This window comes from Perna viridis, chromosome 1 (genome assembly GCF_037379345.1).
Source record: "Perna viridis isolate PV_CMFRI_1.1 ecotype Kerala chromosome 1, ASM3737934v1, whole genome shotgun sequence".
NCBI classification, from domain to species: domain Eukaryota; kingdom Metazoa; phylum Mollusca; class Bivalvia; order Mytilida; family Mytilidae; genus Perna; species Perna viridis.
Window position 1 is genome coordinate 66,592,243 of NC_142445.1, and position 23,309 is coordinate 66,615,551.

At 30.9% G+C, this 23,309-nt stretch overlaps 1 protein-coding gene across 1 annotated transcript; it reads right to left on the reverse strand.

The window, feature by feature from the left end:
• Nucleotides 1-3,642: 3,642 nt before the first annotated feature.
• Nucleotides 3,643-21,887, reverse strand: LOC148629934 (uncharacterized). The gene is made up of 2 exons (XM_088578594.1): nt 21,552-21,887; nt 3,643-4,451 (listed from the first exon to the last, which is right to left on the reverse strand). The coding sequence occupies exons 1-2, from the start codon at nt 21,754-21,756 to the stop codon at nt 3,643-3,645; spliced, it is 1,014 nt and encodes a 337-aa protein (XP_088434720.1). The 5' UTR covers nt 21,757-21,887.
• Between the last annotated feature and the right edge of the window lie 1,422 nt (nt 21,888-23,309).

A 23,309-nucleotide genomic window follows, 5' to 3' on the forward strand; every position in this document is an offset into this window, starting at 1 on the left:
TTGCTGCTCGGACGTTAAACCCCAACAAACAAACAAACCTCAGTCATATATCAATAATCATTTAAGATTTCATCATGTATGACAAACCAGAAATACCGCTGTTACGAACGTGAAATCCTTTGATAAAAAACACTGGAACGCCAAAAGGACAACATAAAACAATTTAAGTCGTGCAACATAAAAAAAGGAGCATTACATGTAAATGTGAAAAGTCGAGCATATTTATATATATATTCGTTGAGAGAACAAAGAAAGCATCAATAACACTAAATACATGCATAAGACACTTGAGCGTTTTTATAATAATCTTTCAGTAATGCTACCAAACGATTCTCCTTGACATTGGTTTCGGGCGCACCTTTCTTTTAGGAAATTTGCCTTTTTTCTCATTATCATCTCCATTCTTCTTCAAGAACCTTATAGTAGGAAAAATAAAACCTTTTAAAACATAATGCAATTTCTATGCATCCGTCTGTTTTATTACATTTCAAATTATAACTTTTTGACATTTTTATGTTAGATATGTTAAACTTTCAACAGGTTGTAAAGGAAATGCAAACAAAAATTTCACCTTTACTCTGGCAAAGTAAAAGTATAATATATACAAATGACAAAAAATACAATAAAGTTTTAAGCAAGGAGCTAAATCGGGCACTTTTTAAAATTTTATAATTGAATTCGATTTTTATTCTTCACATTGTCTTTTCAAGATGAATGAGTCTATATTTTTATAAATGAACAACAACCTGGAAGAAACTCTTTGGTCATGTATGTAGTGATGTTTCTAGTTATGCCACGTGACCGTTTTTATGTCAGAACGTGGTTGAAAAATAAACTAGGAAATAGTCAAAAGGAAAGCCCGTATACCAAATATATATAACAGTATAAAAGAAAAAACCAAGTAAGCTGTAAACATCCGTAATGGTCCGGACTAGGTTCACGCATTTCAGATGGACAGGGTGGGTTAAATCAGGGTAAGAAACGCTCCCATAACGATTGATGATTATTTCTAGTATACTTCCACTCTATACGGCAGCACAAAATTGTCACCGGTCATGCAATTTCGTTAAAATTCAAATATGAGATATTACAGTAATCTACTTACCCGTTAAGACACCAAAAGCAGCAGCAAGTAAGAAGTAGTACGGCTAAAGCGCCCAAAGATGCAGTAACTATTGCCCATGTTTTCACTTTAATATAACAATAAATATTTGTGTTTGTTTACATGAATAAAGGTTGCTTCCATACTTGTTATTGTGAAACTGAAGTCTTATTCAAGGTTTATGTTTTGAATATTGAAAGCTATACATAATACAAAACATGTAACTTTCAGAGATTAAATGTATGATTTCTGCGGTTGAAGAACTTCACAATTCACATTTTGTGAATAATCTAGCGCATATACAAAGGCAATTTATATCAAATCTTAAAAAGCGTAGATGGATATAATTGTCAGTAATTTCAAAAGCATCTGTTCTTAAAAGTAGCAATATCTAAACATTTCTTCATTACCTATTACTGCTCGGAAAACGTCAAAATACATTGGACAATTTGATATATATATATAATACTGTTTCTGATAAGTATACATATATTGGACATGCAGTATTTTGGTTTACCTACTTTTTGTACACTTTTCCCCGTCAAAGAATACGTTGCATTCGCATCTAAACCCATTTACTTCATCAATACAGTTTCCATAAAGACAAGGATCATCGTTACAGTCATTTGTGTCTATAAATAAGAAAATGAATGATTATACTTCATGCCAATTTGCTTAATTTTGAATATTTCATTTTACCTTATCACGTGGCTCAGAGGGTAATAGGGTTTTTTTTATTCATCTATCACCCTCATCTTTCTCCAGTACCATTAAGTACAAGTTTGAGCCAGTTTTGCATTTGACGTAATGTAAATAAGCATTGTCCCTTTATTTTTCTGTGAAAAACTGGAACATTCTGTATAACAAAGTAATTAACATATAGTTAAATACAATATCACCCTCGGCCGCTTACCGAAATGATATTGATATTTTCGGGGTCATAAACTAGTTTGTCACACTCTTAGCTGAGCGTTATTTGGACAATCGTGAGTTAGTTTTATTTGAAACCTATAAATTTGCTTCTTGTTACCCTGCAAGTTGGCAAAGTTTGCGGGGCTAGGCATATGCTAACTTAACTAGTTAGAACTGTGATAATTTACTTCGGAATGTTATGTACAGATTAAAAAAACAAAACATACCAGTATCGCAATTCCTTCCTTCATAACCATTATGACATATACAAGTATATTTGCCAAACGCACCAATACAAGAACCATGTTTACATGGACTGTTATGACATGCATAATTGAGGCTCGCGGAGATGCCAGTTATACCATTCAAGCCTGGTAGGCCTAAACATAATTGAAAAGGCTATTAAAACTTAGAAAAAAAACATTTAACATATGTAATTAAATACATTGAAAAGAGTAAATAAGTAAACTCTGGTGTCGAGTACTGAGGAACATCAAGTGTCTACGTACATGAGTGAAATGTCCAAGTGTTCTTGGCACAAGCAATTATATTTCGGTTAATTACCAATGATTTCAATTTATGTAGATTTACCCAATATTTAAGATATTTCCAATTTTGTGATCAGTGGATTGACATTCGGAATCGTCATTATCGTAAAATAAACAGCAAAAGAAAAATGAGTTGTAACGTTTCGTTGGAGGAACCAAGATTCTAGTTGGAGGTAATCTGTATGTAAAAGAATAATCAAGGGAACCAGGATTCTGGGATGGGGAATCTGTATGTCAAAGAATAATCAAGGGAACCAAGATTCTGGCGGGGAGAAATCTGTATGTAAAAGAATAATCAAGGGAACCAAGATTCTAGCGGAAATCAAATGAATGTAATCCAGGGACACAGACCAGACATGGAAGACAGACAAATACAGATTTTATTTCATCTGTGAATTATTTTAATCAATCACACAGTAAAACAATCGATAAAAAATAACCATCCATATAAAAAATATGACGTCATTCCGCTCTAACCTTCGCTCTGGACACCTACTATAATTAACTAATGTTTCTATAAGAAATGGTATATTTTTTTTAAAGATAATTGATGTTGTTGTTCTTGTTTTGTATTGCAGATGGAATAAAACAGATTGTTACAAAAATTATACCCTTCCAAGTAGTGATATTTCGAATAGCAGATTGATTGAGGTAAGTAACAGAAAGCAAACCCTTTCCTACTTTGAATGAAAAATAATCGGCGAACAGTTATTCCATACATTGATGTTTTTTTCATTTATGTAGTTAAATTATGGAAATGTGAGAACAGATTCATTTTGGTTCAATAACCAAAATAAAACTCAATCGTCAGTACGGCTGCATTGAAAAAATATATTTATGCATATACATGTAACATTAAATGTTCAATAATTTATTAAAAAGTCAGCGTTTTACTCAGAAAAAAATATATTTCACAAATTCGTAAGCATACAATGAACATAATTAACACAGGTTTGTTTCTCTAAAACATTTCTAGAATATTTTGAGGAACAAAATAGAATAAGTATTGAAAAACTACTTCAATTTTCGGATATTTGTTTCAACTGTGTGTATAAAAATAATATGACATGAGCAAAATATTCATACAAAAATATTTTCTCCTTCATTAATAATCTTACCATTCAAATAATTCCTCACTGTATATTTCCCGTGTATAAGTGCTGAAGTACTTAACTTGAACGCGTTTTTTAATGATGTTGGTCTCAATTTTGTCAAAGCTTCTGTTGTTTTTGTCGATCTCTGGTAAGATGTCGGTTTTTTTTGTTTAGTAGTTAATATGGTTGTTGTTGTTGTTTTGGTTGTCGGTTCGGCAGTAGCCATTCTGGATTTTGACGATTTCATTCTAGTTGTTAGTGTTGTCGGTTCGGCAGTAGCCATTCTGGATTTTGACGATTTCATTCTAGTTGTTAGTGTTGTCGGTTCGGCAGTAGCCATTCTGGATTTTGACGATTTCATTCTAGTTGTTAGTGTTGTCGGTTCAGTGGTTATTAATTTGATCTCTGTCGTTGGTTTGGCTGTTGTAGTTTTCATACTTATGGTAGTTTTTCTGCTAGTAAATTTTAGGGTTGTTTTTCTGTAAGTCGGTTTAAAGGTTAATGGTTTCATTGTCGATGCCGACTTAGTAGTTGTTATTTCAGTTATTGTAGTCGTTGGTCTCTTAGTACTGGTTGTTATCTTCATTTTCAAATCAGGCGTGATTTTTCTGTAAGTTGGATTCCTAGTTTTTATGGTTGTTAGTTTTTTTGTCAATTTATTAGTAATAGGTTCAGTTGTTGTAGTCGTTGGTCTAAAGGTAGTTGCTGTCGTCGGTCTAAAGGTGGTTGCTGTTGCTGGCTTGAGGGTTACTGTTTTTCTTATTTGTATCATTCTGGTGCTTGGTTGCACTGGAGCTTTTAGCATAAAAAAAGATCATTGAGTCATAATATACTTCCATCATATCAGTATAAATGTTATACAGAATCCACAATTGATACTTTTATTTTTGATAACATGCCGTTTACTTTTTTTGTGCATAGTGCTTTAATAAAGTGTTGTTGCCCCCTACTCATACTTTGGCAAAGAATACAATTTAAATTTATATGTATTAGCTCAACATCAAAGCAATGTGTTTATCTCAAAGGAGGTAAAAAAAATTAATGTTAAGTTACTCTCAGTCTGATGGAGTTTTTGCAATGGAAAACAATGTTTGAGAAGCAACAATTAACACATTGGTATTGATTGTTTGATTTGGTATCTAGTTGATGGCCTCTTGTACACGTATGTGCCTGAGGATAATACAGTATCTTATCTTGTCTTTGATACCTCTTCACTACTACGTTTGGGTACCCAGCAAATAAGAGTACAATTAATGCTAAGAAAAATGCCAATGATTTCGTTTATTTTTCTATTGATAACGTCAATATATTGAATCAGTACAAAGTAAAGTTGTGTTCATTTTAATGTTAAATTAGTTAAAAGATAATAAAGCTTGAAATGTTTTCCCAAAGTTACCATTTATTCAAAGAACAGGATGCAAAATCTTGTTTTGCAGCTATTGTTCGTTTTAAGTTTATGACGCATTTAACTTAATATGGCATATTTACTGATATAGCTAAGAACTCCTTTAGAGTCGATCTACTTTTCTGTTTAAATTGTTTTAACTGAAGTGTATTTTGAAATTACAGCATGATACATGCAGAGCCACGCCATATCTTGACAGGGAAAACAGTGACACCCATATTTATCGACATAGCAACGTGTGAGTATTCAGGAAACTGGTAGTTTTGACTTAAGCTTTTGGTGCTGATGTCGTATTAGTAATTTTTGTTCAACGAGTGAATTAGTACTCGATCGTACTACACCACACACATTTTCCACAACAGGTTCCAGAAAAACCAGCATTACATTGACATTTGTGGTCAAGCGTTTCAAATGTTCCATTGTTGCATACTCAATATGGTCTCCTCTTCAGAACATATTATAATTAAACCGGCAGTAATGAAGACATGGCGGTTGGTTGAAAAATATTTTGATCGCACCAAACATGTTTCGATCTTTGCTGAATTCCTGCCCCACATTAACTCTTATAGGATGACAATGAAGTCCATTCTTGAATATTGCAATGGCTGTGAATTATATTCAAATGAGGTTCTGGTATGTAGAACTAAATTAGTTTTACAACAAGACGATGAATAACAAAATTAAATTATGGTACCCATCTTTCAATCGACTGAAATGTTTAAAGGACGGTTCAAAATCAGAGGCATGTCACCAAGTCAGGAATATAGTCAGCCAATTATTTTTGTTTCTGTTTATTCTTGACTTTGCCAGTTCATGTGTTATGTAATCCGCCCGTTTTATTATTATGAATTACTGTTATTTTTTTAACAACAAAATAAACTTCCTTATTTAATAAAGTGTTTGTTATGCATTAGTAAAAAAGCTTCTATCAATGTGCCCTGTATTATTTTACTGATTACGTAATCAGCTGCATGTTTTACTACATGTACATGTTTTCTTAATAAATACTATATTTGTGAAAACAAGAGGTATAAGCTTCCATCATTTATATTTTTTCCCTTCTGTATAAATCTTTTATCTAATTATAGTATTTGTGTTCTAAATCAACTCTCTTATTGAATTCTTTTTTTAATTTCAAATTCATTAGGTGTTTCCTTTTTTTATTCTGAAATCAGTATATATTTAAAAAAAGTTAAGATTTATTGGGAAAAAGTTAAAACTATAGTATTCTTCATCGAAAATATTTTAACCAAAATCAAAATGCTTTATTGTTATCTTAACACTTCATGTTACAAATATTAAGGATATATTGTACCAGAATAATTGCACATAATGACAAAAGGACAAACAGTGAGAATTGTCTTTTTCTTGTTCTCTAATAAAATAACAGTTTTTTATTATTAAATCATGTAAAAACTTCCATCTAAACTTTTTCATTTCATATGTAGATATATTGTATAATATTATCATTGAAGATTTGAAGATCAAAGTCTCTTATCCATTTACATACCCCGATCGGAGTTTCTCGTTTCCCATTAATTTCTAAAAAAAAAAGATAAATCTAAACTTTTGCTCGTTAATTCAATCTATGCCTTTTCCCACAATATAAAACGATTACATTTCATATTTACAGCAGAATTTACCGAGTTTTCCGCATTTAGTACAACAAACTATTTCTTAGGAATTGTTTATATTTTTTTAATCCAATTGGATTTGGTTTTTTTTTCCAAATTTACTGAAAATCTGTCTTGTCAAATATTACCTTTCACATCATGAATATCATTTATATGATATGACTTATAATACAACAATAATAAAACAATGTCTTTTATGTACATATTATTATAGATCACTTGCTTCCTAATGTTCACAATAGCCGCTTGCCTGAACGCCTCCAGATAAGCTCAAATAACTGCAAATTTCTCTATAAAATCTGAAATCCCCTTAAGAAAATCATTTTCTGTCCTCTCGTATTTTCGTTATTTGTTTTAAATAGAAACTAAACAATACCGAAATCAGAAAAAATATATATTAGAGGAATTAATTTCAAGCTGGCTATATTTTCATTTGCTAGTTTTTTTACCCATGTAGCTTTTAATGCCATTTTTTACTCGATCTTGTTTATCATCCCATAAAGATCTAGAAAATGTTAACTCTATTTCTTTCCTATAATTCCCTGGCGGATTGCCATAATCTCAAATAATAAAAGAGTAAAACAGATAGAGGCACAATTGTTTAATGCGTCTGCGATTTTCTAGTGACACAGAAATCCAGCTATTATTCATGAGTCATGTCTGTATATTATTTATAGAGTTTTAACCAATGTTACAAAAGAATCGCTGAACCTTAATGTTGTTAAACAGACAACATAAAATTCCACCCTAAGAATCCAAATCTACAAAAGCAATTGTTCCCTCAATGTTATAAGTTTCCGCATAATCTACGACATCATGGATATGTCTCAGATAAAAACAGCTTATATGTTTTTGCATAGCCTGGTTGGTCTTATTTTATGATATTTGGCAAAACCTTCTTTTAAGCGCAGCGCTTAGACATAAGACAGAATTGTCAAATCAACATTTATGGGAGGTAAATACTTGAAACAAGTGTACAACATATCGAAATTTCCAATATATATATGATTGGTATTTATTGTATTTAGTGATGTCTTTAGGGGATAATTATTCGACAATGATGGATCCCCCTTTTTTGTAAAGAAGTGGTATTACACTTGCTCAATGTGAGTAGTTCCAATGTTCTTTACCATATCATTATAAACCATAATAAAGTTATTTGTTTCCTACAATTTAGGATAAAATTCTACAATAATCACAATTGAACCTTGTAAATTATTAGTTTTCATCTTTGAAGATTTCATTTGTACATTATTTTGATGTGACAATGCCGTCACAAGTGGACACTTCATGTCCACTTAATGTTGAATCTAATTTTGTTTCTGATAAATACCTATCACTGAGTAATTTATTAGGATTACGAGTACAATAAAGCTCTTTGTAATAAGCTTTAATATTTTTTTAAGAATCTCGCATTGGTCAATGATTTCCGAATCTCCATGTTTTTACTTGGATGTTTCTCAAGCCCGGGAAAATAAGAATTTTTTTTCACGACACTCTACCCATCTTCCTCCACCTAATGTGAGATCCTTTTGAAAATATATTTCATTTATCTCTTTTTTTCTAATCCTGCAGTCTCTAGTTTTCTATGTTTATTATTAGTGCCTTGTCCACGATCAACTTTGTTAGGTTTGTTTGATAACTTGTCTTTCAAATCTCCCAAATTTTCTCAAATTGAATAATTCCCTTATCTCATCTTCATATGCATCCCACAATAGCTGTATATTATTAATCGTATTACCTTTTAAGAAGCTTGATTTAAACTTTAAGGTTATTTTTTTTCACTTTAAGGTCATTTAAAAGGCAAAAAATATATTTCCATCTTAAGACCTTGACATTCTTTTCACCAAGAAATATATTTGTTTTGTTTTATCGCTTAATGGAAAAGAAATATTACTGAAAGATCAAAATTTTAAGGAATAGAGAATACAAACAAAAATCATATTTTTGCTTTTTCGACTTGGAAATTATATGTATGGGTGCATATTTTAAGTTGCAAATTAAAATCAACCAAAGAATACCGTTCTGATAAAGCAAAAATGACAATTTTTTGAAAGATTCTTTTAGACATTTTTTAACAAACATTTTAACGGCAGTATAAAAACTGTGACATTTAACTGTATTTGATATCCAATGTAGGTATCAATAAATTCAAAACGAAGTTATTTAATAAATTAATTCATTGTTTCCATGGTAACATAACAATTAAAAATGGCATGGAAATGACCTAATTACTTTAAAAATTATCATGGCAACGGGTTTACAAAGATAAAAACAGTAATTGATATCCATCTTTACAGGCTTGAGTGACCTCATATAATACAAACAAGCAATATTTGACATTTGTATTTTCAAATTTTTTCCTTGTTCAGTTTCTTACAGGAAAATGTTCTTTAACATACTGCATGGTCGGTTATTTAGGTGTGTGTAAAATAAGGTATTCGAAAAATTTTGGTCTCTCAAAAATTGGCGTGATTCACTAAGTTATTAACTCCTCTATAATAATTGATATCTTAATGTTAATTAAGTTTTGATAAACAAAGCATGTAGATGAAACTTTAAAGCTGTCGTACACACAATTCTGTCTCATGTCGTAAGTAGACCAGAAAATGGAAAGCTTTTTAAGCCATATTTAATATAGAACATTCGAAAAGTGTACAACGTCTTTTTAAGTGCGTTTTATGAAGCGCATATTAAAACTGTAGGCCATATAGTACCTAAATGACTTACGAAGAGCTCAAATCTTTGCCTTATGAATACTTGAAGCATTTTCTTTCTGCTACATTTCTTACAATATAAGGCAAGCTGCAAAAGTTGTTATTTTCATCTATCAGAGACCGTAACTGCAAATGATAGTACTTTTTCACTACGAGTCAGTAGTGTTTTTACACAGATGAATCTCGTGAGACACGAGATTAGGGTATAGTTCATCAACTATAAGTTTCTTTTTGATTTTTATTTTATGTAAAGGTTCTGCTACCGGTAATATCTAGGACTTTCCTTATTTATATATGTTCATTCATAGTTTTCATAATAAATTAAATGTAACGCAGAAAGTCTGCTATGTATTTAATCCAAGCATAAATATCATGTAAGAAAAAAAAGGTTTTATGACTTCTTTATTATATAAACAATAAAAGTGTAAACAAGAAATCTTAGAATAAATCTGCAGCTGTCAAAAACAAAAGTTGAAGTCTGAAATGTATGTAGTCCTGTTCCTAAACGTGTTCTATAGTGCAAGCTAGCATTAATTTTCTTACAAAATAACAATTTCTTTAAAGACTGAATTAGGATATGGTATGCTATGTTCGAGCTAAAAACCAACATCAATAAACATAAAATATTAACATTTTCAGTCAAATCCGGCCTTTTGTTACAAATTAGAGGTACCTTGCACTGCACTAGATATTTAGGCTTCAGCATATTTGAATTTTTGAACAAAATGTTGTTTTGGAAAAGCTGTACATTTATATGAAAATTTTATGTTTACACTTTTTTGTTTGCAAGTATTGTTTTTGGTAGCACTTTTCATGAAGAAATTAAGTATGTGCATTTGTAGAATCATATAAATAGAAAATACCTTATGAATGTATGCAAGGGACATGTTCTATGTTCAAGTTACTGTAAACAAACTTAGAAAGCAAATATTAACCCCAATTCATTGCTGCAAATAAATTAGTTTATGGCATATTCCTTACTAACCATGTCAGACTTCAAGACTTTAATACATTGGTTGTAAAGATTACGCGAGTTTCACATATAAATGATAAAAATGAATCATGATAAAAACAATTTAGCAACAAGCTGCTGTGTTGAGGGAATTTACCAATCGGCGCTACAAGTATTACAATTTTATATGTAAACACATTTTCAGACTGAGACATAATGATTGTCTCCGGACATAGGTCAGAAAGTTCTATTAAGAACTACACCGGCAAGGTTACGTCTACACAGAAATACAAAATGTCTATTGCATTGTACAAATCTGTAATGAATGACAATGTACATGTTGAGATGCGTCTTTCACAGGAACAGATCGAACGCCGCGTTGAAGGCCATTTAAACTTTTCTCATGAACAAATCAATGAGTAAATGGAGCCAATGGAACCTGAATATATAAACATTGAGCTGGAAAACAGGTCGTTCACCGCTGTACCGGTTGATATCCAGACTCAAACTACAGCTGCCGTCGAAGCTGAAAATACTACCATAGCATCTAATCCTGCTACATGTACAAGTTAACTAAATTTAATGCCAGAAACAATAGACAGTATATTAAAACCGATAGAAAATATGCCTTTCCAACCAGTGATTTCCAACTCTGTTCTTACATTCAATGTTATTTTGAATTCGACGTGGAATATGAGACGGAATCTCTCAGTTATCTAAATATTTTTCACATATTCATGAATAATGTGTTCGTTATTTCTTTTAAAAAATTGAATATTGATTTTCAGTTCATTTATTTCACAATCAGATCAGTCTGAAGACATGTCTATCATTTATGAACATATCCTTTCAAGATAACTTGCGTGCTATTATTTTCAGGCGGGAATGGATTGGGTTCGTGCAGTTTCCCGTCAAGGAACAATCAAAATACATTATGACGTTGCGATGTTCTGCGGGAAAAAGCATTTACCCACTCAATTCCCATCGGAACATAACAGCTCCGCAGCTATCGTGAAAGGGTATATATGGAAATGGGAAAATGCATAAATACAAATGTACGTGTTTGTACATGAACATGATTTGGTGACTTTAATTTTAATAAAAAGACAGAAAATGTTCATGAGGAGCCATATTTGTAGACTTTTCTTGATAGTGACATTTAAAATTAGGTTAATCATTAAAGACACAAATATACATGAACTGGTATTATCACTAATCTGTAAAAGCCCATAGACATGAATCAGAGATCAGAATGAAAAATCGTCGAATGAGAACAAAGTATAAAAAACACAAAATAAAAAAAGTGTACCGTGTAACTTAAGTAAACCATAGAAAAAATGTTTGTTTGCTATTTAACAACAGCAGACTCATCAAAAATGTAATATTCAAAGTCTTTCCCAGAAATGTTTTATTCTTTTTTTCTTATTTCTTTTTAAAATAAAAAAAGAAAAAAATATTCACCTACATGTTCAAAAATGCACCAACCAACATTAAAAATTTTCAGTCAATAAATTAACCATTTTTTAAGGATGGCCTTGCACATTTGAAACCATGCGTTTTTATATCAGGCCTTTGTTTTGTTTGGTATAATAAAACAATCAAGGCATTCATATGCGGTGAATATCCTAAATTGTCAATCTCACTAAGGTTACTCCCCTTGGGCTAAAGCCCTCAGGGAAATAACCCTAGTCGGGTTGAAAATTTTGGGTATTCACCTCATCGGAGGGTCATTATATAGTATATAACTACATACTGTTCATATTTGTCATTTTACTACCAAGGATAAGATAAAATATCGTACTCTGTCTTAATGAAATGTAACTTGAGCAGTTGCCTGATCGATTAACTGCTTTTTGTTGAACGTCCTTTAGCAGTTATCGCATGCATTTCAAGTGGAGAACGAATGACCAATCGGACAACCTCTGAGTGTACAAGTTCGACACACTGAGCCGAACCATTAATAGTGCCAGCTCTAAAAAGAAACAGTCCGCCCGTAGAAATGACATCCAAATCGGGCACCTTATTCTGACTCCAATCCAAGCAGTGGCCACTGTATTTGCTCTTTGAAAATTAACAATTAAGTGATTAAAAAGTAAATACATGTGTTGGAATAGTTATTCCTTTTGGCCCTCTACTCTAAACAATTGTATCTATATACGGAAATGCGAATACGGTTTGAGTTACTGCGCTTTGATCTGTTATCATATCTTAAACTAAATATTAAATTGTATTATTCTTAAAGTATATTAAGGTCATCATATAATATATACATATTTTAAAAAAATAATCAAGAAATTAATATATAATGCATGACCAAATTTTGTAATTTTACTGTAACGTCATTAAATTTAATATCTAAATTTTAATAGTGAAATTCAATCCTAACAAATGACTGGTGTTTATGATAAACCCTTAGACACATTTACAATGCAAATTCTATGCGTTTGCCGATAGCCCACCATACAAAGAGGACGCTGGTTTTTATATAAAAAAAATTAAAACATGTCCCCAACAATCTAATAGGTGTGGAAACCTGTGTTACAACCCAATCCAATAACCGTCTCAAGAAACTACTCTGACAGTAATATTAATAAAAATAAAGGAAACTTGTCTAATTCAATTAACAGAAAATCAAAAATGACAAAGCCCATATGATCGACATGTAACACGAAATTCGCAACGTCAAAACTGGTTCAGAGATGCTTAGAAACCATACTTGTAACGTGATCAATATACTATTGGGTCTTCTAGAATACTGAATACAATAATTTCCCTCTATATGTTGTATTGCGGGAAACTATAATGGTATTTTCTGTTTATTTGATACCAATGGTACACACATACAGATCAGTTCTAATCTCTCAGCCAAACTGTCAGGCAGCTCTAGAACAGTTCTGAATGTGTCTTAGAACAGTTCAAGACTTTCATTCTTTCTTGTAGAGCCAGCTCTGCTAGAACAGCTCCACAAGAATTGTCAGAAGACCCGGTTCTGCTAGAACTGGTAAAATATCTAAATCCGTCTCATGATGAGTTCTCGTTAGTCTGCACACATTCATTAGTCTACTAGTATTTATTTAATTAACCATATTTGAAAAGCTTCGATTTTCCCAAAACCCTTTTTAATTGTGAACTATTTGTCTTTCATTTTCACGCGACGTACATATCATGTTTTTTTGTTAGATAGCAAAGTTGTTCAGATTTTCCTTGTTAAACAAATGGCAATTTAACCAATAAGTCCCATGCTCAGTTAAGATTCCGACTTAAAAACATTATACATCGTTTTTTTTTCCCAAAAAAGATGGTACACCTAGATATATAGTTCTTGGTAGAGATTCCTCATACTTTGTGCGAGTAATCAAGGGAACCAAGGTTATAGCGGTAATCAAAAGAATGTAATCCAGGGACAAAGACTAGACATGGAAAACAGACATACACAACAAAGAACAGAAAGTAACTAAAATCATACATACAAAGTAACAAAAGCAAATGAGCAACTCGGACTTCACTAAAAACTGGGAGCATGGACCAGGTGCACCGATTGGGTAAGCGTCCTCTGCTTTTCTAGAAACACCAGAGCCGAGTTGCTCATAAAAAGTCAAGTCCGGGGTAGACAAACGAGGAAAGGACAACTATGACCCATTCAATAAATTTATTTTTCATGGTGCAGATGGATACACCATATCGATCCACAAGTTCATAATGTCGACCATTAAATAAAAAGACTTCAATCTTGTAGCAACGTAACCCTGTTCCAGTAGCCTATTTGTTATAGTTCTAGCGCGATATAAAAAAGTCTGCGTAGTTTCAGCAAGCTCTGGCATAACGTAAGAGTTGTGTTACGAACACTCCATACGAAGGTGCAGAAGGAATGTTGCCACAGATGAAAAGAAAGTTAACAATTCTGAATGAGAAGTCATCACGTTTGTCGTAGAGTTTGGTCAATAGTTTTCCTTTACCATCGATTTCTAAGTGTAGGTCAAGATATGAGGCTGACTTCACAGTGTCTGTAGTATCCTTCATCTCATGGGTCCATGCTCCCAGTTTTAAGTAGAGTCCGAGTTGCTCATGTTTTCCATGTCTGGTCTTTGTCCCTGAATTACATTCTTTTGATTACCGCTATAACCTTGATTTCCTTGATTACCCTTTCAATTCATCACTAATACATATAATAACATACTAAGAAATTAAAAAAAAAAAAAAAAAAAAAAAAAAAAAAACTTATGAAACATTAACGACTACTTTAATCCATGTGCAGTATCTATTTTTTGTCATTCCGGAATGAATGTGAACAGATGTGAACTTAGCCTATCAATCTCTAGAAAATAAAAATCCTTAACGAAAAAGTATTTGTTGTGTGTGACCATCAATAATTTCAATTTCATTACATGAAAAGCTAAAATATGAATGCATTTTTGCCTACTTTGTTACCTTTCCTAGTACTAAATCTCTAAATTTGTTTGAAAACCTCAATTCATGGGATAAAAAGTCTTAAAAGAACTGTTAGAATGAGAGGTTAGAACTAATCTTATCTGTAAATATAACCTGCTTCCTTTAATTCAGTTTCTAATGCAGATTTATGGATAGCATGAAACAAGTGACAAATCTATAAAGGTATATTTTTTTAATTTATAGTTTGATTGTTCTTTATTACATGAGGACATTACCCAGTGATATCATTCACAGTCTAAGGTTAATAGACAAATATTAACGGAGATAAAAAGAAAGCCAGGTTTCTCCAAGACTAATTTAAGTCTTTTTTCATAATGCAATTTCTATTGAAATGTAAAACCCATAATATAAAATAAATAGTCATTCATGAAGTAAATGAAATATATATCCTTTCTCATACATTTATGGTTACATAAACTTTTTGTCTAAGCTCATGGATTTTAGTTTCACTCAATTTAAATTTAATTATTTTCGAAGACGGTATGTTAAAATAAACATTGAACTTCATAAAGTGCATACAGTTTATTTCTTCTTAAAATCTGTTTGACACAATTAAGAATCAATGCCACTGAAATGTACGGACAACAGAAATAAAAAAAAAGATATCAACGCCGAACATTCACATTTAATTGACAAAATAATGGTCAGAATACAAGCAAAACTATAATTAAATTCGAACAAGTCTCAATGAATTGATAAGCTAAAAAGTAAACAAAAACAGCACAAACACAACATTAAACTCAGAACAAAGACGACTTATTCATTATGAAATAAATAGAGGACGAAATCTTCATAGGGTAATCAATAACTATGACCTGACAATAACTAATTTCATTCTGATTGAAGTTGAAATGAGCATGAAACTAAAATGGAATATATAAGCTTGCAAAGTAAAACTCTATGTACACAAGCAGTAATATCGTGTAAGGATCGTAACTAACTCTTTTAACAGAAACAAAATGTTCATAGATTATATCTTGGAAATTTTGTTAAACAATGAAGAAAGAGTAATTAAGACAACCAAGATTGACGCAGAAATCAAACGAATGTAATCTAGGGACAAAGACCAGACATGGAAAACAGACAAACACAACAATGAACATAAAGTAACTAAAATAATACATACAGAGTACAAAAAGTAAATGAGCAGCTCGGATTCCACTACAAACTGGGAGCAAGGACCAGGTAAATGGGTAGGGTAAGCGTCCTCTGCTTTTCTAAAAACACCCGCCGAGTTGCTCATAAAAAGTCAAGTCTGGAGTAGACGAAAGAGGAAAGAAACACTATGACACGTTGAAAAAATCAGTTTTCAAGATGCATGTGGATACACCGTATCGATCCACGAGTTCATGATGACGGCCATAAAACATCTGTAATGATGACTTCAATCTTGTAACAACATAACCCTGTCCCAGAAGTCTGATTGTAAGTTACGGCAAGCTCTTGTCAGTAGTTTTCCTTTACCATCGATCTCCAAGTGTAAATCAAGATATGAGGCTGACTTCACAGTGTCTGCAGTATCCTTTATCTCAAGGTCTTTGGGGTAGATGCGATGTATCAATTCCCCGAATCTAGGATTTGCTGACGATAATATATTAGCTATATAGCGGAGACTGGGATTAAAAGATCTAGCTAAACAATGTTCTTTCTTTCGGATCAGATCAACTATAAAGTCAGACTCATAAGAGTGAAGGAATAAGTCAGCAAGTAGAGAAGCACAATTTGTACCCATTGGAGTGCCGACAGTTTGTTGAAAAAAGCGTCCATCACACTCGACAAATATGTTGCTGATAAAAAAATTCCAGCATTTAAAAACATCTTCCGTATATTTGGAAGATGATTTTGAATTATTTTTTACAAAAGGATGTTTCTACCAAGAAATAGTTGTATCGTGTACCGTCTTTTTGTTTTTAGAAACAACTATGTATAATGTTTTTGAATCGGGATTTTAATTTTAACTGAGTATGGGGAATAGAAGTATAAAGTGTTAAAAAAATGATAGGTTTTAATGCTATTATATTCTGAAATCAATCTTGAATTAAAGATCGCAAGAAGATCTAAATTATGTTGAATTGTAAAATCATTATTATTTTTTTTTAAATTTGAAACATCAATGTACTCAACTTCGTCTTCATACATTATACACCTGCTTCATATTATTGCAAAAATAATTGCAAATTATGATACACTAACACAATTAATAAAATGAATGTGATATAACAACATTTTTTTGTAATTACTACAGATTATCTCCGCTAAAAGTTAAAGGTTTTGTTTGGTAAATGCTGAATTATTTAACGCAAACATTAATAAGCTTCAGTTTTTATTTTCTATAGAAAAAGTTATTTTGACATTTTTTTTTCAAATAATTCCTTGATTATGTCTGTGTGACCTGGTCAAAAGTTTTTACTAAATGACCGAACAATCTTTCGCGGGTTTCTACGATTTGCTGATTAGAGTTCAGATGGTCTCAAGATTTCTTCTTGATTAAGTTAATTTATGTTATCCTTTGAGCGATGATGATTTGGATAGCAACGTAAAACTGGTTACATGTTTTCAGCATTAAATGTTGAATACAATAAACGGTAGACAATATTATGCTGCTATACAAATACAATTATGAATTTTTCGACCCCCTATATTTGTTTCATAGGAAAATTAGTTGAAGGATGAACGTGTTTATACAAATACGTATCTCATATGTCAAATGACCAATCGCTAAATTAATTGACAAAAATGGAACAGATGGGGCAGGATAAAAATCACATTACGCATTATGTACATAATACAAAAATAATTGGTTCGTTTTTGTTTGTTTGTTGGGGTTTAACGTCCGAGCAGCAATATTTCAGCAATATTCAGACGAAAAAAATAATTGAAAAATATTGTTATCATCATCGCATGGTTCCTATTATAGTAAAAATTTATTATTATTAAATAGCCAGGATTCCAATATTTCAATTAAGGAAGTAATAATCGTTGATATTACTTTGAACAGGATATCAACAATTTGTTCTCATAATCTAAAAAGTCTTTAATATCACACTTCCGTAAACTTTATGCAAGTAATTCATAAAATCAATTACATTCAATGCGATGCCATGTTATTGATTGTCAATTAAATCCATTTAATAGACAAAAGATATATTTTGGTAGCGTTCGATTTTTTCGGCTTTTACTTTCGTCCGTTTTGACGGTTGGGATATGACTATAATTTTTTGTTGATCCTTGGTGGTTTCTTCTAAAGGTCGAACGATTGTCATTGTATGTTTTTGATTTAAAACGACATGATAATAGGAATAACAAAATAATAACTTTTGTGTTGAGTATAAATATGTTGTTTACATCTTTCACAAAATTGATTTGTTTATTGGTTAGTTTTTCAACTTAGATTGTTATATGAATTTTATAATTCGATTAAGATCAATGTCGTATATCTAATTATTAAGACGTCATTGAAACACTTCGTGTATTACATGTTAATTGTGTGACTCAACCTTTTGTAAGTTCTACAAAATCAGAGGTGCAAATACTTTGTATGAGTATCAAAGTTAATAAAAGATTTTGTTAAAAAAATGATCGAGCATATTTATACAATTAGAAAGAGACGACACTTTTCAATCCATTGCATTTACCATCATTGACAGTTGCACATTAATAAGATGACAGACAAGTTTATACTATTGATTTAAAATTTAAAATTTGATAGATATCTATATGACAATGAATCATCATATAACCAGAAAAAGAAGTGTGATAACCATAAGAAAGTCAAATATCTTTATTAGTTCTAAATTATTATTTAAGATTAATATCAATAGACCAACTGCTAACAATAGTTAGTCAAAGTGAACAGTAATAAAAATTGCAAGTAAAATACAGCGAAAGAAACCCTCCTAAAATATTGTGTTTTCTAAAAGCAAATCATCAATTTATTAAAAAGAAACTAAGTCATCGATTTGGCCTTTTGCATATCATAGAACATACATTTTTACAGAGTTTACGATAAGTTCATATTGAAGAGTGCCGACAGTTTGTTGAAAAAAGCGTCCATCACACTCGACAAATATGTTGCTGATAAAAAAATTCCAGCATTTAAAAACATCTTCCGTATATTTGGAAGATGATTTTGAATTATTTTTTACAAAAGGATGTTTCTACCAAGAAATAGTTGTATCGTGTACCGTCTTTTTGTTTTTAGAAACAACTATGTATAATGTTTTTGAATCGGGATTTTAATTTTAACTGAGTATGGGGAATAGAAGTATAAAGTGTTAAAAAAATGATAGGTTTTAATGCTATTATATTCTGAAATCAATCTTGAATTAAAGATCGCAAGAAGATCTAAATTATGTTGAATTGTAAAATCATTATTATTTTTTTTTAAATTTGAAACATCAATGTACTCAACTTCGTCTTCATACATTATACACCTGCTTCATATTATTGCAAAAATAATTGCAAATTATGATACACTAACACAATTAATAAAATGAATGTGATATAACAACATTTTTTTGTAATTACTACAGATTATCTCCGCTAAAAGTTAAAGGTTTTGTTTGGTAAATGCTGAATTATTTAACGCAAACATTAATAAGCTTCAGTTTTTATTTTCTATAGAAAAAGTTATTTTGACATTTTTTTTTCAAATAATTCCTTGATTATGTCTGTGTGACCTGGTCAAAAGTTTTTACTAAATGACCGAACAATCTTTCGCGGGTTTCTACGATTTGCTGATTAGAGTTCAGATGGTCTCAAGATTTCTTCTTGATTAAGTTAATTTATGTTATCCTTTGAGCGATGATGATTTGGATAGCAACGTAAAACTGGTTACATGTTTTCAGCATTAAATGTTGAATACAATAAACGGTAGACAATATTATGCTGCTATACAAATACAATTATGAATTTTTCGACCCCCTATATTTGTTTCATAGGAAAATTAGTTGAAGGATGAACGTGTTTATACAAATACGTATCTCATATGTCAAATGACCAATCGCTAAATTAATTGACAAAAATGGAACAGATGGGGCAGGATAAAAATCACATTACGCATTATGTACATAATACAAAAATAATTGGTTCGTTTTTGTTTGTTTGTTGGGGTTTAACGTCCGAGCAGCAATATTTCAGCAATATTCAGACGAAAAAAATAATTGAAAAATATTGTTATCATCATCGCATGGTTCCTATTATAGTAAAAATTTATTATTATTAAATAGCCAGGATTCCAATATTTCAATTAAGGAAGTAATAATCGTTGATATTACTTTGAACAGGATATCAACAATTTGTTCTCATAATCTAAAAAGTCTTTAATATCACACTTCCGTAAACTTTATGCAAGTAATTCATAAAATCAATTACATTCAATGCGATGCCATGTTATTGATTGTCAATTAAATCCATTTAATAGACAAAAGATATATTTTGGTAGCGTTCGATTTTTTCGGCTTTTACTTTCGTCCGTTTTGACGGTTGGGATATGACTATAATTTTTTGTTGATCCTTGGTGGTTTCTTCTAAAGGTCGAACGATTGTCATTGTATGTTTTTGATTTAAAACGACATGATAATAGGAATAACAAAATAATAACTTTTGTGTTGAGTATAAATATGTTGTTTACATCTTTCACAAAATTGATTTGTTTATTGGTTAGTTTTTCAACTTAGATTGTTATATGAATTTTATAATTCGATTAAGATCAATGTCGTATATCTAATTATTAAGACGTCATTGAAACACTTCGTGTATTACATGTTAATTGTGTGACTCAACCTTTTGTAAGTTCTACAAAATCAGAGGTGCAAATACTTTGTATGAGTATCAAAGTTAATAAAAGATTTTGTTAAAAAAATGATCGAGCATATTTATACAATTAGAAAGAGACGACACTTTTCAATCCATTGCATTTACCATCATTGACAGTTGCACATTAATAAGATGACAGACAAGTTTATACTATTGATTTAAAATTTAAAATTTGATAGATATCTATATGACAATGAATCATCATATAACCAGAAAAAGAAGTGTGATAACCATAAGAAAGTCAAATATCTTTATTAGTTCTAAATTATTATTTAAGATTAATATCAATAGACCAACTGCTAACAATAGTTAGTCAAAGTGAACAGTAATAAAAATTGCAAGTAAAATACAGCGAAAGAAACCCTCCTAAAATATTGTGTTTTCTAAAAGCAAATCATCAATTTATTAAAAAGAAACTAAGTCATCGATTTGGCCTTTTGCATATCATAGAACATACATTTTTACAGAGTTTACGATAAGTTCATATTGAAGAGGGCGGAGTTGGGTATTTTGTTCAAACATAATGTTCTTAACCATACAAATGATTTTTTCTGGCCCATATAAACAATTGTTAGTTAAAAGAACCGACGTTGTCTAACTAATTTACAGTAAAAGTGAAACAACATCACAATTGTGTTTCAAAACATTTTATAATTCAGAATGTATTAACTGAATTTAAAAAGAAAAAAAAACAATCTGCAGAATGTATACTAACAAACCTATTACTGAAATAAAAAGAAAAGGTAAATTATTCACACAAGAAACAAAATACAAAAGCAGTCATACTATATGTGTGGAAAGAAGAATGTTAATTATTTCTTTTTTTTATTATTATTTTTTTTTATTTTTGTTATTAGAGAGAATATGAATTTAGTTCCATTTTTAAATAGTAAAGTAGGGCAATCAAATGATAATGCATACCATTGCAACAGGAACCACCAAATCCTTTTGGACAGGTACAACGCCGATGAACTTGGTCAAAATGACCTCGATTATGACAATTTCCACATACTTTTTCTTGAACTGCATTAGAATTCCACCACCTTTTTTGTATCTTACAATGTTTAAGACATTTATCCAAATTCAAATAACTTGCAGGACAACATATGTATTTCGATCTTTTCATGATGCCTGTACCACAGTTACTGCTACAATTAGACCAGGGTGCCCAGCCTAATACTTCACATGTATCACGTTGACCACTCGCGCACCCTTGAACAAAATGGATAACGAAGCAACATAAAAGTAGTATAAACAGATTCATTTCTTCGTTTGTGTTTTAGATAATCTGATTTGAAATATCGTAATTTACTTAGCTATTTTTAAAAAGCTCTTATTATCAAACTGTGATTTGGTTAATAGTTACCAAAATATTTTTGAAATCTTAGCTTATTTTAGCGTTAACATACAGTGATCGATTGATTGATAATCAGGATGAAAACAATTTTGACAAGAATAAAAAAAAAATTTTAAATACATTGTATTGAATTAAAAACAAAACAAAGCAAAATACAAAACTGCTAGCGTAAATTGCCACAGTTCAATGATATGTCCTTGATAACCTTTGCTAAAAACTGATTATAGATCATAAAAGTATATGAAGTTTCTAATATGAAGTCCTCTCTTTGAATAACTCTTCGTTAAAAATGTATTATACGGTTCTTTTTATAGCTTGTTATATAAAATATCCAAGAGAATCTTTTTTGTGGTGTATCGGAAGGAAAACAAACGAAGTTTACCTCTTGTATGTAAGATACTGTAATCAAAGTGTAAAAAAAAACCTTAAGACGATGAAACTACGGAGTTTAAAATCCCAAGTTAAAAGGCTATTCTTACAAACAATATAAAAAAACGCCTTTGCTGTACATGTGAATGTGATAGGACATCACCTCTCCCTATTATCTAGCCTTACATTATCATATATATTGAGAGACCTCAAATCTTAAACATTTTCATTATCCTTTGTATAGAGAGACTTGTAATCTTCCAATCTCATCTAACATTATCATATGTAAAGATATGCTTCTTTTCTCCCTTTAATGTAATCGAGCAGTAACCTTTGTTTATAGAGACATTACATCCTCTTTTATCTAATCTAACATTATTCCATGTATACTTCACATATCTATATTACATAATCTTATATAATTCTGTGTATTTGAACTTGCATCTCCATTTTTACGAATTTCTAATAATAATCACAAAATAAAACAACTACATTGTAAATGATCGTGATACCCAATGAAGCAAAGTTGAGAAATGACGACTAACTTACCGTGATGAAAATATAAACCTCAAATGGACCGTTGGTCAGGTGAGCTCGAAAGAGTTAAAGTATTACATATATGTGTTTTATTATATATTTTAAGATTTCAGGTTTGTTTAGTATGCAGGTCGGCTAGATCATTTTGCTGACTTTTGTGAACTTGTCCACTATAAAACGCCCTGTGCGGGTCCGGGTGTCAAAAAATAGACCCGCAGCAACATTAAGCTTGTCGTAAAAGGCGACTTGAAAGTGCCCATTGTCACGGAATAAAAGTTCCACCATAATATTTATTCCGAAGACAATTCATTATAGAACAAAACTTCCAATTGGAATATATTTTATGTAATATATTTTCCAAATGCATAATAAAAGTACCGATGCATCAGAATTAGTATCACATAAATAAATTTATG